Source organism: Scyliorhinus canicula, chromosome 3, assembly GCF_902713615.1.
Source record: "Scyliorhinus canicula chromosome 3, sScyCan1.1, whole genome shotgun sequence".
NCBI lineage: Eukaryota > Metazoa > Chordata > Chondrichthyes > Carcharhiniformes > Scyliorhinidae > Scyliorhinus > Scyliorhinus canicula.
Window position 1 is genome coordinate 46,403,132 of NC_052148.1, and position 19,038 is coordinate 46,422,169.

Genomic DNA, 19,038 nt, shown 5'->3' on the forward strand with positions numbered 1-19,038 from the left:
TGAGAATAGACAGATTGGGCAGTAATTGACTCAATTAGACTTGGGCAATTTTCTGTATTCTCAGGTAGATGCCAGTGTTGTAGCTGTATTGGAACAGCTTGGCTAGGAGCCCAGCTCCTTTTGGAGCATGTCGTTAATATTAGAGCTGGAATGTTGTCAGGGCCTATCCAGTCATTCCACCATTTCTTGAGATCATGTGGAGAGAATCAAATTGGCTGAAGACTGGCATCTGTGATACTGGGCACATCGGGAGGAGAGTGAGATGGATCATCCACTTAGCACTTCCGACTGAGGATGGTTGCAAATGCTTCATACTTGTCGTTTGCACTCACTTTTCTGATCTTCACCTGAGAAACTATCTGATGACGTTCGCAACTTTAGTGTCCATGCTATCAATAAGACCTCCATACCAACACCCACATTTGCCCCTTAGCTGATCTGCCGAAATGCTCCAGACTTTGTTACCTCAAAACTTAACTATTTCCTGGCTAGCCTCCACCGTTCTAATCTCTGAAAACTTGAGACCATCAAAAACTCTGCTGCCCATGTCCAAACTTACGTCATGCCCACTTCACCCATCACCCTGTGTTTGCGAACATACATTGGCTCCAAATTAAGCAACGCCTCGATTTTTAAACTTCTCACCTTTGTTTTGAAATTTTCCCTTGGTCTCACCCATCCTTATCCCTCTACCCTCCTCCAACCCTACAAATCTTTGAGATAAATGTACTCAGCTAACTCTGGCCTCCTCAGCATCCATCATTTTTTAAATATATATTTTTGGTGAAGTTTTTCCATTTTAAAAAATAATGCAACAAATCCTCAGTATTGGTACAGCAGAGCATAAATATCTCAGCATATATAAATACAGAAAAGGACAGGAGGATGACAATGCAGTTGGTTCAGCATAATCATTAAACTTGGCCTTCCGTGTGTACCAACGGATACACGAGAGAATGAGGGAGAGGAGGTTAAGGCCACGAAAACATGATAAAATGGCACATACCTTCCCACAGAGCTGGACACAACCATGTAGTTTGTACAGACCATGAGAGTCCAGGATAAGATTTTTGCGCCATGTTTGACCACGCATAATAACACATCTCCCCCAGCTCCAGTCATACCAGAGGCATCAATAACACATTATGACGTGCATTTTTTAACAGTTGAAGCCCACAGGCTACCAGCTCCCCAATGGAACCCTATCTCGAGGAGAGCAGACCAACTCGGGAAAGGAAACTCAAGCCACCACCCAATAGGCCCTCCACCCAATCCAGATAAACAGTTACTCCTTTCCTAAAGGACCTGCTCAAGCAACCACAGCCTCCACCCAGGTAGCCCAGAGAATATTGAAGAAGACAAGTTGAACAAGGGTTAATCGACCACGCCCAGGTGTGCACCATTATACCTTTCCCCTTACTCCAACAACTCCAGAGACTCCAACACAAAGACGAATCACAAGAAACCCTGTCCTCTCTAGGATAAATGGGGGCAGGATTCTGCGAATCTGAGGCTATGTCCCCACGCCGGTGTGGTAACGGTGGCATTTTAGGCCAGACAAAATGGCGTAAAACGGCCACTGATTCCCCGTTGTGTTGGGGGCGAGAATGCTAGCAGAGTAGAGCACCTGGCTCCAGCTGCCGATACGGCTAGGAGAATTGCCGGGTCCGTGGCTGTGCATGTACGAGGCGGCAGCCTGCAGCGGCTGCGTCGTGCTACATGGCAGAGTCCGCTCGCGGACCCGGCTCGTGGAATAGTTGCCCTCCCTTTGGCTGGCTCGCGCACCCCGGACCATCCTCTACAGTGGCCCCAGCCCCTAATAAAGTCTCCCCCTTGCCCACGGATCAGCCCTCCCCCCCGACTGTGGTAGCGCTGGACTTAGTCCGCAGCCACCATGCCGAGTTCCCGACGGATGAGACCACACACGACCAATGCCGTCGGGAACTCGGCCGGTCGGGGGCGGAGCATCGGGGGGGGGCGGGCCTCAGGCAATGTCCTGAGGTCGTCGATATGTGGCACGGTGTACTCAGAGTACGCCGTTTTTGAGGGGGCGGAGCATCGCAAAAGCAGTGCCGCCCTGATTTGGTCGGGAACTGTGTCTGGCCGATTGCCGAACTCTATTTCGGTGTTAGCGAACGGAGAATCCAGCCCATGGTATCCGTACTTCCATAAGAGATTAACATGGATTGCATAAACCCAAAGTAACAAAATACAAAAGATAAACACAGCACTACTAGTTCTAACTGGGGCTTTCCTCGCCCATATCCATCGTGTGAATTTATATTGTCACCACCCCACCAATCATCTAGTCAACACCCTGTCATGGTGCTACTCATCTTCTCTCATAATGAAGTGAGGGGAATATAAAATGTATTCCCTCTTTGTAAATGCAAGGATTGGAACACATTTTTTAAAAAGGCAAACCTCGATAGATACTGCACTAACCTCATGTCACACTACTCACTCGGTATGGTTTTCACAGGATAACAAGTGACCACTGCCTCTGTGCTCATTTATCATATACCGCTGTCAGGAAAAAAGAAAATAACGAAAGGTCAACAGCAAAGTCACAAGGGAATTAAGTTCAGGATTATTGATGAACTGCAGGATAATAACAGCACCCACGGAGCTTGGAAAGGCCAAAGCCATGACCGGATCATTAGGCAGCATTCAGGATCCCTCCAGAGTTTCATTGAAGTGCCTGCCCCTCTGCCATTGCCATCGTCCCAAAGCCCAGGCAGGAAGGAATCTAGGCCCCAGCGGGAGGTGATGACCAGACGTGTCCAGCTACCTCCAGCCCCTCTTGACAAGCATTGAGACAAGATACTGTAGGGCCAGTAGTTAGGGTCTCTGTCTGATCCCAGGCCTCGAAGACCGGATACAAAATGCTGCGTCAAACTCTAAACACCCAGGCTTCAAATCAGGATTTGGCTGGGAATTCGTCTTCCGCTCCCCTCAAAGGACTGGGTACACAAACATTCCCTGTCCAGCACCATTTCTCTGAATCGGCCAGGATAATCAACATGCTATGCAACAGGATTTCCATGTTCTGAAGGCAAGCCCCCACCAAGGAGACTGCCCTATCAATCAAGTAACAGGATTCTCTCCTCCGCTTCCACTCTTCCCTCAAGGATGTTTCGCAGTTCATCAAAGTGAACACCAACAACCTGCGCCACGGAGCTAAGATCATCGTCCATAATATGATTCACAATGGCAACCATCATCGCCATGCCAACAGCTCTGCCAAGGCGTAAACCCACTATTCAGAAAAAACTCCACTGCAAGCTGGGCCCCATCCTGGCCACCCCTGACTGCCTCAATCAATCTAGGATTTTTTTCACTTAATTCTGATCTTCATCACCAAAATCTAGCCAGGAACGTCCAAGGACATAGCACAAGACACATTATAATCTTATAATAATCTTTATTGTCACAAGTAGGCTTACATTAACACTGCAATGAAGTTACTGTGGAAAGCCCCTAGTCGCCACATTCTGGCGCCTGTTCGGGTACACAGAGGGAGAATTCAGAATGTCCAATTCACCTAACAAGCACGTCCTTCGGAACTTGTGGGAGGAAACCAGAGCACCCGGAGGAAATCCACGCAGACACGTGGAGAACGTGCAGACGCCGCACAGACAGTGACCCAAGCCAGGAATTGAACCTGGGAGCCTAGCGTTGTGAAGCAACAGTGCTAACCACTGTGCTACCGTGCCGTCCCATACACCAAAACCGAATAATTTTTGGATGTAAATCGGGATAAAAAAATAAGGATTTAAAGATGAGTAGCGCTAGAGCTTGCAAAACTAAGTCCGCTCCCACGGTCACATTACATGACCCCCCCCCATCATTTTAATTCTTCCATCATTGGTGGCCGTGCCTTCAGCTGCGAATGTCCTAAACCCTGGAATTTCTTCCCTAAACCTTTCTGCCTGTCTACTTCTCTCTTTCCTCATTTAAGATGTGCCTTAAAACCTATATCTTTGTCCAAGCCCGTGGTCATCTGCTCTCATATCTTCTTACCTGACTCGGTGTCTAATTTTGTTTGATAACACTCCTGTGAAAGCCCATGGGGGGATTTAAAGATTAGGACGATGTTAAAGGCACTATATACATATTCAAGTTGTTAATGGAAATAAAAATATTCTGCTACTCCTGTTTGGGGATTTGATAGCTGTTTTAAAAGAAGATTCAGGCAATGTGATTTTATATATGTACTTTTAATTGTGCAATTTCTCATTTGGTTATTTGGGCTGCATTCTGACCCATCAGCAAACCTGCTGATGGCAGCCATCTATAAATAGCTGCATGATTGAAATCTTTGCCAACATGGCATCAGCTACATTTTCGTGAGGATTAGCCATGTTTATGTTGCTCTTCGGTGTCATGTGACTCACTGCTGCTGCTGCTCTGCGTGCCAAGTGGTGTATGGGCTAATTCAGTTTGTCATTGGCCCTCTGTCTCTTGAATGGTTCTAACTGGTGGAATTAGCAGGAGCTTTGCAAAACACAAGGCGACGGCTTCAGCGTAGAAAAGGAAACAAAAGCCACTCTTTCCAGAAAGGCTTCTCCTTTGTTTGAAAGTGCTGAGAGTTTGCCAGAATCTTTTCAAGAGGAACCCGGCCTACATTTTTTTCAGCCAATTTAAAAAAAAAGTTTTCTCACAAGAAACTTGCTAACGTGAATGAATATTGTGTGAGAGATATAATTTGACTATAAAAATCCTGACTTCTGAAAATTAAAGGAATCTTTTTCCTCAGTCCTTTCGAGAAACCAGCTTTTTTTTTAAAAAACAGAAGTCCACTGGTTGCACTATGTAACCTAGGGATGCTGAGAAAGAGATATTCATTTGACTGAGTGATGTGTGTGTATCTTAATTTTATTGTCAGTTTTGAGTGCTATTCAGCTCACTAAGTACTGAGCTGTAACGACCAGTGAAGTCCCAGTCTGGATTTTGTTGCATGTTGGGTGGGTGTGGATGAACAGTGGATTGTAGTTAGCTGCAATACCATACAAATTGGAATAACATTAACTCACTGAGTGCTCACTCAGCCTTCCTAGTGACCAGTTTCGAGTAATGTTCGCAGAGGCCTGAGGGAAGTCAGTTTACACCTTCACTGTGATCGCAGAATTGTAGGCAAGGGAGACCATATAATGGGAGAAAATAGCTTTAAAACGATATCATAGAATGCCGTACAGTGCAAAAGGAGGCCTTTCAGGCCATTGAGTCTGCACCAGCCCTCCGAAAGACCACCCCAACCTTGGTCCACTCCCCTGCCATAACCCCGTAACCCCACCTAACCTTCGGACATCGAGGTGCAATTTAACACGGCAATCCACCTAACCTGCATATCATTGGACTGGGAGAAAACCGGAGCACCCGGAGGAAACCCATGCTGTTGCTAATTGTGTTTGTACTTAATTTGCTCTTTTTAATCACCTTGCTGTAGAGTCGCCAGGTATCTTTATGATACCACCACGAGGTTCAAGTTCAAGTGCTGATCAATAACTCAATACACCAGTTAGTAAGTTTCAAATCAAAACACATTTATTAAATACACAGTCAATCGCTACTCATGCATAAAACACTACTTACTAGACTATCTCTAACACTAAAAGGCCTATACTTGGCTTTGGAAATGGCCCACCAGGTCAGGGGAACAATGGCCTTTCGTTCGATTCTGAGGCTGCAGGCTTCCAGCTGGTATGGACTAGTAGCTAGGAGCGCCTATCTCGTAATGTGCGTTGACTGGAGACTTACTTGGTTGGTGTAGCTGCTAGGCAGATCTCTCGTTGTTCACGCTCAAGAGTTGTTTCGAGCTGCTGAGAGACCCTGCCAAGAAGGACAAACTGAACTTGGGGGCTCTATTTTATAGCCCCCAGGGGTTTCGTGCCCTTTTGGGCGGAACCCCAGACTTGGTTCTAATTGATTGGACTAAGTTCCAATCAATTGAATCGATTTCTCCAATTATGGAGCTATTCCCTGATCGCTGGGCGGTTCCTAGGTGTCCGATGGCCTTCCTTTGTCTTGGCTCCCACTATCGCCGGGGAGTCTGCTTTGGTCTCGATTACTCTTAATGTTTCCAATTGTTCCCGGGAATCGCTCATTAATATGCAGATAGTTGCTGGTTTCAGTTCTGTCTGGGTTTCTGCAAGTCCTTATACACAGGAACCTTTGCACCTCCTTGTTTCCCTGTTCCTGACCAGTTTTCCCTGTATTCTTAGCGGGCTTCCATTTTGGAGTCGGGAAGTGGCCAACCCAGGTGGCTACAATGCAGACACCGGGAGAAAATGCAAACTCCACATGGGCACGCAAGGCCGGGATTAAACCCGGGTCCTTGGCGCTGTGAGGCAGGAGTGGTAACGTGCTGCCCAACAATAGTGCAAGCTTCTCCAATGATTCTACAAGCAAAAACATATGAACATCCAAATTAGGAGCAGGGGTGTAGGCCATTCAGCCCCTCAAGCCTGCTCTGCGATTCAGTCAAAGCATGGCTTATTTGATTAACTCCACTTTGCTGTCTACCTCCTGTACCCTTCCGTTCCCTTGTCAATCAAAATAATTCAACCTTAAATATATTCAATTTTCAGTGCCTCCACTGAACTCTGGGAAGGAGCGTTCCACAGACTCACCATCCTCCCAGAGAAAGGAAATTCTCCTCCCCTCCGTCCTTATTTTTAAAATGTGTCCCCTAGTTCTAGTCTCTCCCACAAGGGGGAATATCCGATCAGCATTCACCCTGCTAAGTCCCCTCAGGATCTTGTGTGTTTCAATAAGATCACCTCTCATTCTTTTAAACTCCACTGGATACAGGCCCATAGAATAACTCCCTCATTCCAGGAATCAGTCAAGTGAAACTTCTAAACTGTACACAGTACTATGGATGTGGTCTCGCCAATACCTTATGCAACTGTAGCGAAACATCCCTATTTTTAAATGTGCTACTAAATGGCAGTTGCCTATATTGAAATCAGATCACCCCGTAACCTTATGTTCTGGTGAAAACGGAATCAGTCTCACTAATTTTTACTCATACTTAAAGTTGCTTAAAATAACTCATAACTTCTCCTTAACATATTTTTAAAATTTTTGTTTGAAATTTGGAGCACCAAATTCTTTTTTTTCCAATTAAGGGGCAATTTAGTGTGGCCAATCCACCTACTCTGCACATCTTTTTGGGTTGTGGCCGGGGGGGGGGGGGGGGGGGGGGGGGGGGGGGGGTGGAGAGACTAACCACTGTGCCACCATGCCCCTTAATTTAAATCCATGCTCCTTCATCAGTAATCCCTCCACCAAGGGGAAAAGTTTCTTCCTGTCTATTCTATCTATGCCCTTCAGAATTTTATACATCTCAATCATGTCTCCCCTCAGTCTCCTCTGTTCCAACCCAGTCTATCCAATCTCTCTTCACAGTTAAAACTCTCCAGTCCAGGTAATATCCTGGTAAATCTCTTCCGCACCCTTTTCAAGTGCTATCACATCCCTCCTATAATTTGGATTTCAGAACTGCACACAATACTCTAGTTGTGGCCTAACCAACATTTTATACCGGTGTACATGCACACCAAGGTCCATCTGATTCTCAGTGCTTCCCAGCGACTTGTCATTCATCATGTAATCCATTGCCTTGTTTGTTCTGCCCAAGTGCATCATCTCACACTTATCTGGATGTGACAGTGAGCCTGGAATCACATATACGTTAAACTAGGTGAAGGTAGTTGGGTTTCCTACCTTGAAAATAATTTGCAAATGTGAGATCATTTCATTTTTTTAAATCAAAAGAAAGGATAAACATTTAATAATAATAATAGCTTATTGTCACAAGGAGGCTTCAATGAAGTTACTGTGGAAAGCCCCTAGTCGCCATATTCCAGCACGCGTGTTCGGGGAGGCCGGTACGGGAATTGAACCCACGCTGCTGTCTTTGTTCTGCATTAAGCCAGCTGTTTAGCCCACTGTGCTAAACCAGCCCCTATTTATTCATCACAGCCCTAAAAATATAGTTGCAACAGGGCTGTGTCGATACACACACACACACACACACATAGAGGAAAAGATGATTTATAAAGATGTAGGATGCAGTTACATTTCTTAAAGGGTAAAAAAAGTAACTTCTAATCAGTCCTTAAGATGGTGGTGGAAACGTTGCAGACCTGAAGGGGGCGATTCTCCAAAATGGAGCCCAAGTATTTGTGCCGTCGCGAACCAGGCCCGGGTACGACCAATTCTGGCCCCCATAGGGGCCAGCCCACGCATGCGCAGTTGGGCCGCGCCAACCTGTGCATGCGCGGGGGATTTCTTTAGCGCGCCGGCCCCGACCAACATGGCGTCGGTGTTCAGACGACATCGGAGCCCCCCCCCCCCCCCCCCCCCCCCGGTGTAGGAGCCCCCCTCCACAGGCTGCCCTCTGACCGTTTGTGCAGAGTTCCTGCCGGCAGCGACCATAGGTCAATGGCGCCAGCGGGACTCTGCCATATCAATGCGGCCGCTTGGCCCATCTGGGCCGGAGAATCGGCGGCCCCGCCAACTCCTGTGGCCGGCGCCGCGCCAAACGTGCCGGCGCAAATGGCGTTGATTCTCCGCACCTCGGATTCTCTGGCCCGGCGCGGGGCTCGGAGAATCGCCCCCGAAGGATCTGCTCTTGATATTTTAAAGAACAATAAAGGTCGGAAGGTTCTGGCAATGATTTCAAACAACAGCAAGTGTCTAGTTTTTCAGCTAAAGTTGGTTGAGCCCCTGTAGTGAAAAGCTATAAGATACTCTGATAAGAAAAACAAATAAGCCACAATTCTTTGTCTGTTATGACTTTTGAGACAGGATCCTCCCTTGCGTTGGTGAGAGTTGGCTTCTATTTAGTCTTTGTAACCTTGTATTTGGCTGACCTGCCCTGTCCTGTCCTTCTGAATTAATAAGGTACTCCCAGGTATTTCTTATTACAACCCAATTGCTGTCAGATGACACCATTATTGACGTTTTCCATTTTCCGCACAATGGGTTGACAGCTAAGCAATTCGCCACAATGGAGGGGGTTTGCTATCTCATTAAGATTCCAGCTCTGATTAGCTGCTGAAATGTCTTTATACAAAATGTTCTCTTCGTGGGGTCAGCCAGTCTGACAGCCAATGTCCTTTTACGTTTCTTCCATTGAAATTGTGACATATCAATGCCTGGGCTGGCCATTTGCATTTTAACTGACTTCCCAGAGATATGTTCAGACATGCCTGTCTCTGTACAGAAACCACAAAAGATGTCATCTGATTCTTTGGGGATATAGTGTTGATATCTGTTATAACCCACACAAGGCCCACGAGGTTGGAATAATTAGCCTCCCCGTGAGCCTCATTCAATATGAGCTCCCCACTGAGGGGAATTCACGTTCTCAAACATGGAATAGTTTGTGTGCACAATACACTTCTGAAGTTTATTTTTAAATATCTATAAATATCTAATCTGTTCTTTCCATTTCAGCATAGACATGGAGAACTCCTCAGTAGCCTCAGCTTCTTCAGAGGCTGGAAGTAACCGTTCCCAGGAGATAGAAGAACTGGAACGATTCATTGACAGCTACGTCTTAGAATACCAGGTTCAGGGGTTGCTTACAGACAAACCAGAAACTGATGCAGACAGTGAAAAGACACCGCCAAACTCACCGGTATGTGGTCATTTCTGGACTATGTTGCCAAGTCAGCACAAGAGGGTTATTGGATAATGCTGAATGCCCCTGTTTGAACACAGTTATTGTATATGGCTCTTTTGTTGTTTGTGCTCATGATTTGGGCTGCAGACTACACTTAATTGGGCAAAATGCCATGACCCACAGTGCAAGACCCAACAGGTTAAAGATAAAACTAAATCGATTAGCAATTCATGGCTAGATGGCACCGAGTTTGGATTTAAAAGCCATTGTCAGATGAATGGAATAATGAAGGAGTTAAGGGCGTGGAATAATGTGGCATATTCATTTTGATTCACTATTGGAAGAATAAGGAAGGCGGTGGAGTGAATAAGATGTATTATTTTGAGTTGAAGTGGAAAAACCCAGACAATCATAATCATCATGAATAACACTGGTAAAGGAGTAGGGAAAAATCATTCCTCTACCTCAATTGGGGACATCAGAACACCTGCTACTTTGTGTCTTTCTAGGCATCTAATTTATAGCATGCCAGCTTTGAGGTATTGCCAATACTGTGCCGGTTTCGCTCAGTTGGCTGGACAGCTGGTGATGCAGAACAAGGCCAACCACACTGGGTTCAATTCCTGAACCGGCTGAGGATTATTCATGAAAGCCTACCTTCTCAACCTTGCCCCTCGCCTGAGATGTGGTGATCCTCAATCCAAACCAACCCGTACTCACCTTTGGCCTGTGGCCCCATGATAATCCTGATCCTCTGGTGGATGCATTACTGTCAGCAGCCACCTCTCCCTCTGACACTTGCAGCACAGAGAACTGGGGACCTCAATCATGGGGAGGCCCAATGGTGGCCAATTTATTGCCTGAAGGGCACTTGATTCTGTCGAACCAACGGAAACTTTCCGGGTTTCCTGTCATTCCTGCAACAAGTGGAGAGATCCCCATCTGGCTTGACTTAATCTAACCCAAGGTGTTCACCACACGCTGAGCCCTGCTAACAACAACTTGTGTTTATGTAGGAAAACATCCCAAGGAACATCATGGAGAGTTAATCAAACGAAAATGGATACAGGGTAAATTAGTTTGAGAAATTAGGAGGCGTGACTGGAAAAATGGTTAAAAAGAAGTGAGAAGAAGGGGATAGAGACAATTTCTTTATTTCCATAATTTACGAGGAACATAACATTAACTCAACTCATTAGAGTATTAGCCACATATTATCTCAGTGCTGTTTCTTTAAAAAATTGAAAATACACTATAACCTAAAACAGATCTAAAAGCGACATTTTTCCAAGTCCTCTCTTTGGAAAAATGGTCAGAAGATCCTGAAGTATGACAGAAGGGCCAAATAAAACACTCATAGTTCAGCAATACAAAATCACAGATATTATAGATTTTTTAATAATTTGTCAATTTTTTTGGTCCTTTCTTTTGTAAATAATAGGGTGACTGGTAACTATTAATATCAGAAAATCAAAAATGGGTCACATGATGTGAGCTGTGGAACGGCTGCGTTTTCATGAGCTCTGGCTCCACTTATTGTTTTTCTCATCCTTGGATGGTCCTGGCTAGATTTTAGCGATGAGGGGCCCAGCTAAATCAAAAAAATCCTCATTCGATTGAGGCTGTAGGAGGCAGTTGGGGTGGGCCCAGCTTGCAGTGGTGGTTTTCCTGGTGAGTGGGCCTACCCCTCGGCGGTGTGGCCGGCATTAAGATGGCTGCCATTGTGAACGATGTTTTGGAGAACCTCAGCTCCATGGTGCAGGTTTTTGGTGCTCACTTTGATGAACTGCAAAGTATCCTTGGGAAAATAGTGGAAGCGCAGAAGAGAATCCTGTTACTTGATAGAGCAGTTTTCCTGGTGTGGGCGCCCCTTCAGTCCTCAGAATTGGGGCTGCATTGTATGTCGTCTATCTTGACCAACTCAGGGACTAGGGGCTGGTCAAGGAGTGTTTGTGAGCCGGGTCTCTTATGAGGAGTGGGGGGGGGGGACATAAGTTCCCGACTGATTTTCAGAATTGGCTGCCATGCTTTTATGGTCTCAATTTGAAGGCTGGACACATTGTGTCCGGTCTTTTAGGTCGAGGGTCAGTCGGAGGCCTCAGCCTCTGGCCTTATGTTTTCCTATCCTCGATGTTTGTTCTGACAGGCTTGAGGTGGCTAGTCATGCCAGGGCCTAGGTTCCTTGCTTCCTGGGCATCGGGGCAACGACGGAGTTGAAGGCTTCATTCAATTGAACTTTTGATGGATCCTTAGGTTTTCTCGACAATCTTGCCATCGCTTTGGTCTTTCCAAGAAACATTGATTCATTAGTCCCTTCATCCGACAATATATAGGCTTTTAAATCCAAATAGGTGCCATCTGAAGGGGAGGGGTCCTGAGATAGACTCCTTAAAACTGGATAACTAGGATTACATTAATGGTGTTATTATCCTGCAGTTTATCAATAATCCTGGACTTTATTCCCTTGTAATTATGCTGTTGATTTCATGTTAATGTCTTTTCTCCTGACAAAGGTGTATGATATATGAGCATGAGGGCAAGGATCGCCTGTTACCCTGCTTTGCTAAAAACCATATTGCGTCGGTAATGTGATATATGGTTCGGATATATAGAGCGGAATTGACCGTCCTCGTCGTACCCAACTTAGTGACGCAACAAGGCCGTTGAATCTTGCAGGAGTCCTCTCGAGAGATTTGCGACCCTTGAGACGTCTCGCGAGGTTCAACTGAACCTCGTGAGACTTTGCGATCTGGATCTTGCCCTAGTTGTGCAGCAGTTTTCCATGTTTTCATAGTCTTGTCTTTCCTCTGTTCTCTGGTATAGTAAGTAGAGGCACAAAGTTGAATCTAATGATTGTGCTGGGCCAGTCATATTGCTGTTCTCCTGTCCCCCTCTCTGTCTCTATATATGTTGAGACATTTGCTGAGCTCTACCATTCCTGTGGTTTTGCTGTGTTGTTTGTTAAAATGGAAAAACTCCAAGAAAAATACTTCTAAAAACGATCAATAATAAAGGCAACAAAACATCACACCGATGGTTCACAAGCATAATGGACGGGATTCTCCGAGCCCCGCTCCTGGCTGGAGAATTGCCGCAACCGCACCACACCACGAGGTGCGGAGAATCGGCGGCATTTGCGCCGGCGCGTTTGGCGCGGTGCCAGTCATGGGCTGCCGTATGCAGCCGGGCCGCAGATTCTCTGGCCCGGATGGGCCGAGCGGGCCGCACGGAAACAGCAGAGTCCCGCCGGCGCCTTTCACCCCTGGTCGCTGCTGGCAGAAACTATGCATGCACGAATGGTCGGGGGGAGGCCTGGGGAAAGGGGAAGGGGGCTCCGTTCCCGGGTTTTGGGGAGGGGGGGTCCTCCGATGGGGTCTGGCCCGCGATCGGGGCCCACCAATCGGCGGGCCGGCCTCCCCCCCCCACCCCGGGGCCTACTTTGTTGCGCGGCCGGCCCTGAACTCCCACGCCATGTTGCGTAGGGGCCGGCATGCTGAAGAAGACCCCCGCGCATGCGCAGGTTGGCGCGGCCCAACTGCACATGCGCCGTGCTGGCCCCTATAGAGGCCAGAATTGGTTGTCCCCGCGCCCATAGCACGCTGTCGTGAAACGCGACGGCGTTCACGACTGCGTGAACACAGTCTCCATTTAGGAGAATCGCACCCAATATCTCTTAGCCTAAGCAAAATCCCATGCTTTTCTTTGCGTCCAAAAATCAGTTGAACTCATTTTAAATATAATCATTCACTGAGCATCTGCCAATCTCATGGGGTAGAGTATCCCAAAGATGAGCAACCCTCTGAGTGAACAAATTACTCCTCGACAGAAATAGAGGGTAAACTAGAAGCTAATTAGAGTGGAGGAAAATAATTAACATCAGCAGAGAAAAAGTACTGACACAAGAGTCAAAAATTTGACAAAATCCCAGGATCTTGTTCTAAAACAGATAACTGCAGAGGTAGTGGATGCACTGGCTATAATTTTTCCAAATTCGTCAGGTTCTGGAATGAATCCAGCAATTTAAGTTAGCAAATGTGACATTCACTATAAAAGAAAAAAGGAAGAGAGAAAACAGGGAACGAAAGACCAATTAGCCTGACATCAATCGTTGAGACAGTGCTGCAATCAGGAAGATTAACAATACATTGAGAAAACCATAGAACAAGTCAACGTGGTTTTATGAATGGGAAATCCTGTTTGACAAATTTAGTAGTTTTTTTTCATCATATAATGAATATAATAGATAAAGGGGAGCGATGGACAGAGTATACTTGGATTTTCCTAAGGCATTCAATAAGCCTTGTTGATACAGCTGTACAATGGAATCTCAATATGAATGCTTGGCTGTACAATGGAATCTCAATATGAATGCTTGGCTGTACAATGGAATCCCAATGTGAATGCTTGGCTGAACCCCAAAATCCCCAATAGGTTTAACTCAGCAGGGGTTCTTGTCAGGAAAAAGGTTACACAAAAGGTTAATCCTTAAAATAAGGGCTCATCAATTTGGAGGTGATACATGCACAGAGGATTGGTTAACCAACAGGAAACAGAAAGAATGGACAAATGGGATATTTTCATGTTGGCAGGTCGTGACAAATGGGGTGCTCCAAGGGTCAGTGCTGGGGACTCAGCTGTTTACAATCGATATTAATGACTTGGACAAAGAGACAGCTATCTAGGTTTCCTGACGATACAAAGCTAGGTGGCAATGCAAGCTGTGAGGAGGACACAAAGAGATGCAAAGACATATATTCAAGATAAGTGAGTGGGCAACAAGGCTTAATGAAGTGTGAGGTTATTCACTTCCATTGTATGAATAGAAAAGCAGAATATTTTCTAAAAGGTGAAATTTGTAAATGTTGATGTTCAAAGAGACCTGGGTGTGCCATTACAAGGAACAAAGTTATCGTGCAGGTACAACAAGCATTTAAGGACGTACGTTGCAAAGGGATTGGAGTACAGGAATAAAAACATCTTTCCACCATTGTATGGGGATTTCGTGAGACCACGCTGAGAATCGTGTGTGTAATTTTGGTTTCAATATTTAAGGAATGATATACTTGCATTTGAGGTTGCACAGTGACGGTTCACTAAATTCATCCGGGGATGGGAGGGTTGCCGTATAATAAAAGGCTGAATAAATCAAATCTATATTTTCTGGCGTTTAGAAGAATGGGAGGTGATCTCATTGACACATGCAAGGTTCTGAAGAGGCTTACCAGGCTGTGAAATCTAAAACAAGGGTGCAGAGTTTCAGGATAAGTGTCCTAATCATTTAGGACTGGAATGCGGAGAAAGTTCTTCACTCAAATGTTGATAATCTTGAGAATTCCCTATCCCAGATGGTTGTGGATACAGCATCACTGAATATATTAAGGTTGAGTTAGACAGACTTTTAGGGTTGTCAGAAAATCCAGGAATATGGGGAGTGGGCAGGAAAGTGGAGTAGAAACCTAAGATCAGCCATGATCATATTGAACAGCGGAGAAGGCTGGATGGGCTGTGTAGTCTTTTGCTTCTCCCATTTGTTATGCTCTAATCAGAGTCCTAAATGATTGGCCCGTTAGACTGGGACAATGATCCCTAGTTCTAGTTTCTCCTGTTACCTGTTTTGGGGAAGAGCTTCTCCAAATTGACAGTGGAAAGCACTTAATATTCTGTGACTAGATTTCTAGATATTCTTTCATAACTTTACAACCTAAATAAAACCTGGATGTCAATATGAATGGCCTTGACAAATGTATCAAGAACCCCTGCTGAGTTAAACCTATTGGGGATTTTGGAGTTCAGCCAAGCATTCATATTGAGATTCCACTGTACAGCTGTATCAGCAAGGCCTCCAGAGTGGAATACATTGAAACCTTTGAAGTAGTGGAACAGGTGGCCATCTATTGCACTGCTTCAAAGGCTGACCTGTCAATCAAAGACCTCAGTCATATATAACTGTTTCAAAGACTGAACAGGTGGCTGACCTGTCAATCAATGAAAAGATCAAAGTGCAGGGTGCAGTTGACACAGTAAAATCTGAATACCAACACTGTTCAATGCCGAAGAGCACTTTAATCAGTGGATAATGTACTCTATTGCGCCTGAAGACTTTGTTAGTTTCACAATGCTGATCAATTTCTAAGCAAAGCTAAGAACATCTTAACTATCCATACACCCATGAGACCTGAAGTAGGCAAAATCTTTTGAACTTGCCTGTCAAAAGATTTCGACTCCCGGACAGAGTTGGGGTTTTCCAGCTGCATCGTATGAAGCCATTGACTTTGGCAGGGATCCGGGCGATCCCGGGGCAGGATTCCCCCATGGTCACCAACTCCTCTGAGATGCCATTCGAACCATTTTTTGTACAGAATGGGAAAAACCATGAAAAGAACAGTGTGTGGAACAATGCCAATCCTGCAATGGAGCCGTAAGGTCATGGGTGGGGGTTTCACTATCTTTTTCCAAGTAATTTAAGTGGGACGGAGTGGGGGGTGGGAATCTCAGAATCAGTCCTGGCCATCATTTTAAAGCTGCCTGCCTCTACATGGACAGGGCATGAAAATCAGCCCCAAGTGTCTGAGTACATCAATACAGTGCAGGTCAGTATGTTGGACAATGTAATTCTGATAGGGACAGCAAGGGAAGGTTGCTGAGTATGTTGAAGCAACAAAGGAACTACAAGAAGACCAGATGACATTTGTAAGTGGGCAGAACAGTGACATACAAATTCAACTCCAATAACTGAGATGAAAAGTGGTGCCAGACAAGTCAGGCAAGAGGTGTGTAAATGGTTTAAAAGCAAAAGAGATACACATTTAAGCATTTTCAGTCATTGCACTAACAATTCAATTTCCCTTTCTGGCCTTCATGCTACCTGCAGTGTAAATGGTTCCTTATGTTTAGGTACTGTGTTACTCACGTTCAATACTGGAAGGAAATGGTTGCTTTCACCTTGGGCTCTGTCTCTCTTCCTTTCAGAATTAGCTTCATCAGCTCTTTGTCAAAAGAAAGAACAACCAATAGCCACTTGCTTTCCAATGTTCCTTTCCTATCCAAAGTTCTTGAAGAGATTATTGTTTTTTAAATCCACCACTATATCTTCTGTGTGTCAAAGAAGCAAATCCGCGTGTTCCCAACCGGAAATCCTGATGAACAGGGATATATCCACTGCTTGCTGAAGTCTAGGTCTGAGGTGTTCAGGTCAGGCGACCCTGACCTAGACAAGCCAGATATGATCTAAGGAAATCCATCAAGATGTCATAAGACAGTACGGGACCAAGCTCGACCTCCCAGGCTAGCCACACGGACCCCTGCCGTCTCTGGCAGGTCTGCAAGACATAACGGGCTACAAGATGAAGGCATGTAACAATCACCGACTCCAGTGCATCCCTCCCTGATGAGCTCACACATTCTATGCACGCTTGAGCAAGAGGTCAAAGAGAGAGCGAGCCCTCCTCCCCAGAAGCCTCGGATGAACTTGTATCTGAGATCACCACTGCAGCTGTCAGAGTTCTGCCTTTGGAAGGTCAACCCACGGAAAGCCACTGGCCCGGATGGGGTACCCGGACGAGCACTCCGGTCTTGTGCGGATCAGCTGGCGGGGGTATTCAGCAAACATCTCAACCTCTCTTAACCAACAATCTGAGATCCCTGCTTCCATCATCCCTGTACCAAAAAAAGCCAAGCAGCGTGCCTTAATGACTATCGTCCAGTGGCTGACATCCATCATCATGAAGTGCTTTGAAAGGTTAGTCATGGCACGAATCAACTCCAGCCTCCTGGATTGCCTTGATCCACTACAGTTCACCGACCGCTGCAATAGGTCCACAGCAGATGCCATCTCCATGGCCCTGTTACTACCCTGGAACACCTAGATAACAAAGACACCTATATCAGACTCCTATTTATCGACTACAGCTCAGCCTTCCACACCATCATTCCTACGAAACTCATCTCCAAACTCCCGTGGCCTTCGTCTCCGGCTCCTCCCTCTGCGACTGGATCCTGAACTTTCTAACCCACAGGCCACAATCAGTAAGATAGGCAACAACACTCCTCCACGATCATTCTCAACACCGGTGCCCCATAGACTGTTCCTCAGCCCCCTACTATACTCCTGATACACCTATGACTGCGTGGCCAAATTCCCCTCCAACTCGATTTTCAAATTTGCTGATGACACCACCGTAGTGGGTTGGATTTCAAACAATGACGAGACAGAATACAGGAATGAGTATGAGAACGAAAGGGAAACTGCTGGAAAATCTCAGCAAGTCTGGTAGCATCTGTAGGGAGAGAAAGAGCTAACGATTCGAGTCCGATGATTCTTTGTCAAAGCTTTGACAAACGGACTTGCTGAGATTTTCCAGCATTTTCCCTTTCGTTTCAGATTCCAGCATCCGCAGTAATTTGCTTTAATGAGATAGAGAATCTGGTGAACTGGTGCGACGACAATAATCTCTCCCTAATGTCAACAAAACGAAGGAGATTGTCATTGACTTCAGGAAGCGTAGGGAGAACATGCCCCTGTCTACATCAATGGGAACGAAGTAGAAAGGGTCGAGAGCTTCCAAGTTTTTAGGTGTACAGATCACCAATAGCCTGTCCTGGCCCCTCCATGCCGACACTATAGTTAAGAAAGCCCACCAACGACTACTTTCTCAGAAGACTAAGGAAATTTGGCATGTCAGCTACGACTCTCACCAACTTCTACAGATGCACCACAGATAGCATTCATTCTGGTTGTATCACAGCTTGGTATGGATCCTGCTCTGCCCAAGACTGCAGGAAACTACAAAGGCTCAGTCCACCACGCAAACCAGCCTCCCATCCATTGACTATCTATAATTCTCGCTGCCTCGGAAAGGCAGCCAGCATAATTAAGGACCCCACGCACCCCGGACATACTCTCCTCCATCTTCTCCCGTCAGGAAAAAGATACCAAAGTTGAGGTCACGTACCAACCGACTCAAGAACAGCTTCTTCCCTACTGCCATCAGACTTTTGAATGGACCTACCTCGTATTAAGTTGACCTTTTCTCCACACTTGCTATAACTGTAACATTATATTCTGCAGTCTCTCCTTCCTTCCCTATGCATTGTTCGTACAGCATGCAAGAAACAATACTTTTCACTGTATATTAATACATGTGACAATAATAAATCTAAATCAAATCAAACTGCCACACTTTTGCCGTTTAAACACTCATCCATGCCTCTGATGATTCCAACTCTATAGCGCTTACTGATGCATCCTATTCAATACACAGCATGAACATCAACTTATTCAAAACTCTCCTGTACGTATGTTATCTTATGCCCAGTTCTGCCTCAGTTCTGCTGTCCCATCATTTCTCTCCCGTGCGGAGCATCGGGCGGAGGTCCTCGGGTAACATCCTGATGACGTCCCG

At 45.8% G+C, this 19,038-nt stretch overlaps 1 protein-coding gene across 4 annotated transcripts in view; it reads left to right on the forward strand.

The window, feature by feature from the left end:
- ctif (CBP80/20-dependent translation initiation factor) overlaps positions 1–19,038 on the forward strand; it is a 339,899-nt gene that overhangs the window by 94,394 nt on the left and 226,467 nt on the right. For all 4 annotated transcript variants that reach the window (XM_038790492.1, XM_038790490.1, XM_038790493.1 and 1 more), the window contains one exon: positions 9,469–9,652. In XM_038790492.1, coding sequence (XP_038646420.1) covers positions 9,476–9,652 — 177 coding nt within the window. In that variant the 5' untranslated portion in view covers positions 9,469–9,475. The remainder of the gene's footprint in view (positions 1–9,468; positions 9,653–19,038) is intronic.